The sequence below is a fragment of the Lolium perenne genome, chromosome 3 (assembly GCF_019359855.2).
Source record: "Lolium perenne isolate Kyuss_39 chromosome 3, Kyuss_2.0, whole genome shotgun sequence".
Lineage (NCBI taxonomy): Eukaryota > Viridiplantae > Streptophyta > Magnoliopsida > Poales > Poaceae > Lolium > Lolium perenne.
Window position 1 is genome coordinate 203,472,545 of NC_067246.2, and position 9,018 is coordinate 203,481,562.

The following is a 9,018-nucleotide window of genomic DNA, read 5'->3' on the forward strand; positions in this document are numbered from 1 at the left end:
ATCAAACAGTGAATCATCCCGCTCTACCTCAACAATCATGTTATGGATGATTACACAAGCGGTCACCAACTCCCACAGAGTTTCCACACTCCAGGCTCTAGCAAGGTGTCTGGCGATAGCCCAACGAGCTTGGAGGATGCCAAACGCCCGCTCGACATCTTTCTGGGTTGCCTCTTGCTCTTCGGCAAACCTTGCCTCCTTCTCTAAGTTGGGACGCCGGATTGTCTTCACAAGTGTAGCCCAAGGTGGATAGATATCATCAGCAAGGTAGTACCCCTTGTTGTAGTGGTGGCCATTGATCTCAAAATCCACATCAGGAGACTGACCGTACGCTAGCCTACCAAACACCGGAGAGCTCTGCAGCAAATTCATGTCATTGTGCGAGCCAGCCATTCCGAAGAATGAGTGCCAAATCCATGTGTCATGTGAAGAAACGGCTTCAAGAATCATTGTGCACCCCTTAGAAAGGCCGTTGTACGCCCCCGCCAACCAAAGGAGCAGTTCTTCCACTCCCAGTGCATGCAGCCTATGCTGCCAAGCATCCCAGGAAGCCTCCTAGAAGCGTTGATTGACAACAGACGAGCTGTGCCCTATGCATTAGGTTGTCGGAGATATTGTTCTCCGAACACACCGATCACTGCTCTACAGAACCTGTACATCGCTTCCAAGTAGGTCGACTCGCTCATGCGCGTGTACTCATCTAAGAAATCACCGGCAACACCATATGCGAGCATCCTAATCGTTGTCGTGCATTTCTGGTACGAAGAGATGCCTACCTTGTCAATTGCATCCACTTTGGCGCATAAGTAGTTGTCGTAGACCTTGACGCCATCCATTATCCGGGTGAACAACGGTCTGGACATCAGAAAACGACGGGGAAACATGGCCAGCGTGAACAATGCCTTGCGGTAGAAGTAGTCGTTGAAGAGCTAGTCGTGGCCGCATTTCTTTTGCGATCCAAGGCGGCCGCGCGCCCCGGCAAGGACCCCCGGTACACGGGGATCTACGAGACATTGTGCTCGTGGATGATGCCTCCGTGAGAAAGTCGTCGTCGGACTCCTCGTCTGACGACGTGTCGATGATGTTCTTGAAGAAGTAATCGTCGTCGTTGTCCATGAAATTTTAGATCGCGCATTTCATCGAACACCTCGCAGGCGGAGGCCATCCAATGCGTCCGTAGGGACCTGCAGGCAATGGTCGTCCCGGCCGATTTGCGGCCTGGAAACACGGTGCACGAGAGCTCACCTCTGGCGGCAACGATGAAGCTGCTAACGACGGGAGGTCTCGCGACGGCGAGAGGACAACAGCAACGGCGACGGCGTCCTCCGACACTACTACGAGGCCACGAAAGCAGTGCAGGGCCGCGTCCTATGCTTCCGCACCGCTAGCCGGCATCTCGACGACGGTGGCCGGCGTCGACAGCGCTCCCAAATCGCCGGTCCTGGGGTGGTGGCGGAGCGTTGGGAGATGTGTGCGAGGGGGCTGTGTTTTGCGAGGCAGACATGCGGACCAGGGGAGGACAAGGGGAGGATACGAGCGGCCAGCGATAGGAGTCCGTGGCCACGTAAACGCGGTCCAGATTTGGATCGTTCCGGACACCATGACCATCCGTTTTAGGGACGGATCAACACGCTGAGCCGGGTTTTTATCTGATTTGACCTATTCGGACGTGCGGGCGGGAGATGGGTTCGTCGGGCTGGAGATGCCCTAAAACGGGGATGTGATACGGCGCTACCAGGCCCAGATCCTCGCACCGGACGGATGGAACCATCCTGCGGCGTTGTCAGTCAATCGGGCCCACCGTTCAGCGTCGTACATCCACCAAGAGTCGGTAAAGGCGGAAGAGGGAGCTCTCCTTCGAACTTTCCGGTGGTCGGAATCTTGGAGTGAGCTTGGATTGCCCTGATGGAGGAGCAGTTCATCCTCCGGGTGCCGCCATCCGTGGCGGAGCAGATCGAGCGTCTCATGAACGAATCCGCCGCCGGCTCATCCTCCAACCCCGAGGACGCCTCCCTCGACCTCTCATTCTCAGGTGCCCCCTCTCCCTCCTCTGCGCTCCGCGAATTCTACTTTCTTTTTTCGCGGGAAATTGTTGTAAGACCAGTAGGGCTGCGGGTTTGAGGGGCCGCGGAGTTGGGTATTTGTTGGAGAATTTCGCTGCAACAGCGGCCAGTAATTGTTGGGGAATTCGCTGGCAGCTTGCCTGTACGCTGTTTGATGGAATGCACAAGCCAGGCACAGTGAAGATTACTGAGGGCCCTTTGGAGATGGCTGGCTCTTCCGTGGTTCGAGCGCGTGAATACCACGGCATGCATGGAAGGGCCAACTGAAACATGGATAAAGTGCAACCATGATTAAGGGTGTGCCTATTCATGCCCTACATTTGCAAACAAGAGGTTGCAATATGTAGATAGCAGGTTCCGCAGCTGCTACCGTGCCATTAGTACGGTGCATTTCAGTTTGCCTGCTCACATTTCAGTTTAACAGTTGCTCAATTCTGGGTTTTGCCCTGCCTGCCGACGCCTGACGAGATATGTTGTCAATGGCTCCCAATTACTGTTAGATGGACAAAATATGTGCAGACAGCCAAATCGACCAGACAACACTAACTTGATTTGAAAAATTCACTTAATTCATGTCTGTGTTAATATTCCCCTATTCACAAGCTGCCCAGATTGCATTTATTGGCTGAGATATGCTTAACCTGCCTTATATCTGTACAATATCATGAAACCAGCCAGTATTGCTAATAAAAGTATACTTGAGTTCATTAATACGAATCTGAAGAGATTAGGCCTTTTCATGAAACCGTGGTGGCATGTCAAGCTCTTAGTATACGACTTCAGATGCTGATAAATTAATTCATGCCCAACTTTCGAGGTAGCATTTTCTATGTGCTCATTCTGTTTATTCACTTTCTTCCAGTATAGAACAACTCAGTGGTCTCTTGATTTTTAAGAATACAACTTAAAACATTACTCTATAATTGTTATGTTAGAAACTGGACTTTATTAATCCTTATTGATTTCTGGATTGATTGTATTTTCCCTCCTATAGAGGACGGAAGGAGTGGCACATTTATGATTGGCAACCAGAGCTTCCCTGCATCTCTATTGGATCTCCCAGCCGTTGTGGAGTCATACAAGACATATGATGATTCGTTTTTAGTTAAAACTGCTGACATTGGTCAGGTATAGCTGAAGATTTGTGTGTACCATCTAGTTAATTTTTAGGCCTTATAATCAATTTGAACTGATACAGATGGTAATGGTAAGACAAGAAGATGATCCTGCTCCAGAAGGAGTTGAATACAAGCATGGACTTACTCCTCCAATGAGGGATGCACGCAGGCGACGCTATCGCAGAGAACCTGACCTGAGTGTATATGAATTGGCTACCCTCCAGCTGTATTGTTTCCCATGTTGATGAAAATACAACGTTAATCAGGGCCTTAATTCTTGTGTGCACTCTTTTTTGCAGGCAGATCTTGTTAACCGAGTTGAGAACGATCTTATAAGTATTATGCAAGGAGTATCTGTCAGTATCCTTTTCGTCCGTGTGATTTGTGAAATGCTCGTGATTTGTCAAATGCATTACCCTATTACAATGAAAAAAATTGAAAGTAATTTTGTTTAGTTATGTACTGTTTGGCTGGCAGATTTGTACTTCTAATGGCTCATCAACTTACAAAACTGCTTGCCCTGTAACTTAAAGATAATGTTGTGAATCTCGTAAGCATGCCATTAGGTCTTGGAACCTAACCTTCGAAACTTGGTATGTCTTTAGTTGAAAGGTCAACAATGAGTCATAGGTTTTGTAGAAATCTGCTACTTGGCTATCATGACTGCATAGCATTCATTTGTCGCACCATCATAAAAGGTATATCATCTCGTTGTTCTCATGCCAGTCCATCTAAGTATGAAGTTCCTTAACTTGTTTGTAGACCAGAATACCAGTGTAGTAGGAGCTGGTGAAGGCCCCAAGAAAGCTGCACCAGCTCGTGCACCCGAGCCTGAAGCTCAAGAGCCTGCTGCAAATGGCGAAGAAGCTGAGCCCGATAGGACCGACTCTGATGAATCAGATAACTGAAGTCGGCCAGGATATACAGTGCCGCTTGAATTGGCTGAGCAAACATAGTGGATTTAGCGATTCAGATGAACACAATGGGTATGCATCTCTACAAACCAAGAGCTCATGCTTGTTGCCTTAGGGCCTGCTGATTACCATCTCAGTAATAATGGTGTGAGTTAGCATTATGGTAGAAGAGTATATGTATACTCACTTGTGGTGCCTCGGTCCTTGTAGTTGTAACCTTACTTGTAACCGGAAAAAAATCGGCTGCAACTATGAATCGCGATGCAAAACCAATATTTTTATCCACCACATTGTGTAACTAAACATGCTTGCCTTCACCATGCCTATGTGATTTTAATATTGGCTACTCTTGATTTCAAAAAAAAAATATTGGCTACTCTTCATTTTTATTTACCTTACGTTCTGGGTTTACTTAAGGTCAAAGAATACAAAGTTTGACCAAGTATAGGATAATTGTGAACAGGGGGGAATACATACTTCCTTTTTGGGGAATACATTGTCATCTGTGAGTCATATTCGTTGGCTTCAAGAACTAATCCCTCGTTTTCAAGACAAAATATCGACCTCATTTGGATTGAACGTAAAATTTGTGGCACCGTATTTACTTCTAAGCGTGAACTAAAATACTGGTGGACACTGCAAATATTACATCCAATGCAAACACACTTGTTACAATCATTACATTGCCTCTCCAAAACCTTGACCCCTCTTGTCAAGGATCCTCTAACGTCAAGGTAGGGTTCTGTACCAAACATTTTTTTAATCTGTATTGTACTAAATTACTGTTCATATGAATCTCCTAAACTGAAGACTAGCCAGTCATAATTTTGATTATAAATAATTATTATAAATAGGTACCACATATTTATAGAGTGCAAATAAATTTTGATCAAAATAGGCTTAATCATATGGATGTAAAGAAGCAACTATGACTTCCCTTCTTCATGTTAGAGGATATCGTTCGGGGGGAGAGGAGCGTGTCAAATCTAGTGCACCTACATAGTTACTGAACAACGGAACAACATGACATTTCATAGTTCCTTGCACCTCTTCAGTATCAGAAGTCTAATCTTGACATAGCAGGAAACATAATAGCCTTCAGCAATACAAACTCCAAATCATACAACCACGCTGACACTGAGGTATGCATTAAATACAGTACTAAGGATATGTTTGGGAGAGCTCCACTCCACCTAAGTTCACTACACCACTAAGGGCATCTCCAGTGGCGCGACGCAAATGGACGCTGAGCGACCGTTTGTGTCCGCCGTGACCGGAAATGCGTCTGGGGCCTGTTCCAGCAGGGCGACGCAAAGTGACCGGGCTGTCCGCGGCGCCAGGTTTGCGTCTCGGCGGACGCTCGGCGGACGCGCAAAGTGTCCGTTCGCTTCCCCACCGGGCCTGCCTGGCAGCGGCACAACTGCTTCGTCTTCCGCGGTATTACTTCTGGGCGGCGCGCTGCAGGCTTTGCAGGGGCCGCGTTAATGGCGTGCCTCGGCTTCCGCGAGCGTGCGCAGCTAGTAGGCGTTGCACTGGCAGGCCATTGAAGGCGAGATGGCCTCTTAAAGGGACGCTGCCGGCGACCAAAACCATTGGCAAAATCCCACAGTAGCCACCACGCGGGCGCCATGGGGAAGAAATGCTGGCCGTTCCGGAAGACGAAGAACGACCAGGAGGCTAGCGGCTCGCGTTCCGGCAAGAAAGCACGGGTCGGCCGGTACGTCCGCGTTGACCTCGCTCGGCAGCTATGGGAGGAAAACCGGCCGGTACCATGGCCGGACGCGAACTTGCCGGGAGGGGGCTGGTACCTGAACCCGTGGCGCGTGCCGGTCCCCCCCGTGCCGCGCTCGGGCCGAGAGCGGCGCGACGAGGTGCGGCGCCGCCGCACGGTGTTGCCGCCGGATCTGCGGGAGGATCCGGCGTACGCGCTAAACTCCTACAACTGGATTTCCTTCGGGTCGTGGGAGTTCGACGCGCGGCGCCGCGCTGCCTACCTCGCCGACGTAGACTACTTCGAGCGCGAGATCGCCGCCGAAGAAGAAGAGAACGACCACGAGGACGAGGACGAGGACGGCGACGTGACCATGCCGCAGTACGACCACGACGACGGCGGACCGGCGTGGGATCCGGAGAACCAGCCGTCGGACATTTCAGAGGAGGAGGCTATTGCCATGGCACTCGCCAACAGCGAGCAGGACGAGCTCAACGAGCTCGCTTTGTGGGACGGGCTCGCAATCCAGCTCCGCGATTCAGCGCTCGCGCAGGGGAGGCCGGTCACTCCTCCGGCCACGCCGACGCGTTCCCACCCTCGCTCCGCCTGCTGCTCCAGCGTGGGATCCCTGGCCACAGCCTCCTGCCCGTGCGGCGGTACCTCCTCCACCGCCGGCGTACGAGCTTCCATGGCCGACGCCGCAGCTGATTGACCTCGTCAGCGACGATGACCAGTAGACAGCGCCTATTTTAGCACCCCTTTCTGGCTTTTTTATGTCCTTTTTATTATCATGTAAATTATGGCGTATGAATGAAAAAAAAATTATGCGTCGTGCCGCTGGAGCCACCCCCCGACGCAAATGGACACCCGGACACTTTCGACCATTTGGTCCGATGCAAACGGACACGACGCGTCCGTTTGGACGTCCGAAATGCGTCGCGCCGCTGGAGATGCCCTAAGGGCATCTCCAACGGGCGTCTGCGCGGACAAAAACATGCTCCAAAGGCTAGACGCAAAACGTCTGCAGCGTCTGTTCTGACGCAAACGTGGACCAAATATGCGTCAGGAATGCGTCTATGCGGAGTCCGCGCGTCCGTTTGGTCTGCATGCAGCCCTCTCTCTCCTCCTTTAATCACACATTCCTAGCCACAAAAATAGAATCATTCACTCTCTCTACTCTCTAATCACGCATGCAATCAAATAAATGCGTCCCTGCCGATGGAGAAGGGGCAGACGTATGCGGACATGCAGACGTTTTTTGTGTCCGTGCCCAACGCAAACAGACATAAATATGCGCCCCCCCCCCCCCCCCCCCCCAAACTTCACTCCACTTGTAAAACTCCCGAGCAATAAAAACTGTTTGGCTAGGTTAGCTTCAGATCCTTGTTTCCAGTCGTTTGATGTGCAACGTCCATGAGACCATCATTTGCTACTAGTAGCAGTACTTATATGTTTCCATTTGATCTCACTGCCGATCGATCAACACCCGAACCTTTGCATTTTATTTCTCAAAATATATCTCTGCATTTGCATACAAACTGAAAAGAATATGTATGAACTGAACAAGAACTATTCACAGATTGGCTGCAGATTGATCAAGAAATTACATGACACGACAAATTATCCAGATCTACATGTGATGTTTGCCGGTGCTCTTGTTGTAAGGCACGACCTCCTGAAGTCCTGGTGCAGGCAGGCGGCGGGATTCTCCGGAACAGCGAAATGGCAGCGGCGGCCAGCAAACAAACGCCCACGTTGGATGTTCTTGCACCGCATGTTCAATCCAAGGACGGGGATCGAGCAGGAGGTCGTAGAAAATATGCTTGGGCAAAGGGGACGGAGGCGAGGGCGGCGGAGGGTCACCGAAGCTGCAGTCAGGCGATGGGATTCCTGAGAAAAATGAGATGGTAGCGGCGGCTAGCAACAGCAAGCAGACCTCTCCGTCCGTTGTGCTTGCGACGCCGGGTCGATCCAAGGAGGGGAATCGATCAGCGGGTCGTAGAGAGGAGAAAGCTGGGGGTCGGGGCGGAGGGGAGGACGGCCTGGCTGCCGGAGATGGAGGCAGCGACTAGCCCTAGTCGCCACAAACCATAGACAAACATGAATCAGGGGACAAGGGGAATACCGATTCGGGGTGGCCTGTCTCGCGAAAACGTGAAGTGGAGCAGGTGAAGCATCTAGTATTTTTTTTAAAAAACGGGTAAGGCCCAGAAGGGCCTGGAAGCTGAATTAGTCAAATGGCAGGTACAAAGTTGCATTGAGACCCCCAGCTAAACAGATAACTAGAGATAAGGCCTCAATTTTTACAAGCAGGACCCTAAACGAAAAAGTGAAAATGTGATCAGGTCCTCGGTCCTCTCCGCCGCATCTGAGGAAACTTCATTTCCGGGCACCCGCGCCGCCACCGGGGATCAGGCCACTTGGAGCAGCGCCGGCGATGCTTCCCGTCATGGAGTTGATGAAGTTCCTCTCGAATAGGAAAAGCAGCCGCATAAGAACGAATCTTCCCGGCAAGGAGCGGCTCCAAACGCCACAGATAACTCGTGGCGCACAGTCGCCGGTGTTGGTGAGCTCCAAGAGTGGACACAACTTCCAGACCGCGCGCACCGGCGTGCTCGCAACTCCCGCACGAAGCCGGAGAATCAAGATCAGCAGATTCCTCTCCTCTCTCCCGTCTGTCACCACGACCACAAGGGGAGAGAAGAGGATTCCGCAGATCGAAGAAATCCCGGGATCCGCAGTCGAGCTTTATTGAAGAGGTTGCCGGAGAAGTGTTGCAGATCGCCGTCTCCGCCCGTCGGAGCTCCGCAGACCGCCACACCTCCACCACGCCGCTCCTGGAACTGCTCGCCGGTTCCAGATGCATCCACCTCCACGGCATAATGCCAAACTAGCACGAAGGCCAACTACTACTACTACTATAATATACAGAGGAGGCCCGACCTCCCCTCCCCCACCATCTCCGGCCGACGAGGCCGCCGGGAAGGGAGGGGAGAGGAGCCGGAGAGGAGAAGGCGACTCACAAGGTGGGAGGAGGAGAGAGGGACGGGAGAAAGAAGTGACCTAGTATTTCTCTACTCCACGAAAATGAACTACGAGAGGCCACCGCTTCACTCCATCCGAGAACTAGAGTTTGGGTGTTAGGAGCAGCTTCACAGGCTTCACCCGTAGATTGGTGAAGTGGAGTTGTCCCAAACACACTCTAATTTGGG

At 51.3% G+C, this 9,018-nt stretch overlaps 1 protein-coding gene across 1 annotated transcript; it reads left to right on the plus strand.

Annotated features, from left to right (window-relative positions):
* The first annotated feature begins 1,763 nt into the window (after positions 1–1,763).
* On the plus strand, positions 1,764–4,412 carry LOC139829674 (transcription initiation factor TFIID subunit 7-like). Its single transcript, XM_051369237.2, has 5 exons — positions 1,764–2,032; positions 3,058–3,191; positions 3,262–3,381; positions 3,481–3,541; positions 3,944–4,412. The coding sequence occupies exons 1-5, from the start codon at positions 1,906–1,908 to the stop codon at positions 4,087–4,089; spliced, it is 588 nt and encodes a 195-aa protein (XP_051225197.1). The 5' UTR covers positions 1,764–1,905; the 3' UTR covers positions 4,090–4,412.
* Positions 4,413–9,018: the final 4,606 nt, after the last annotated feature.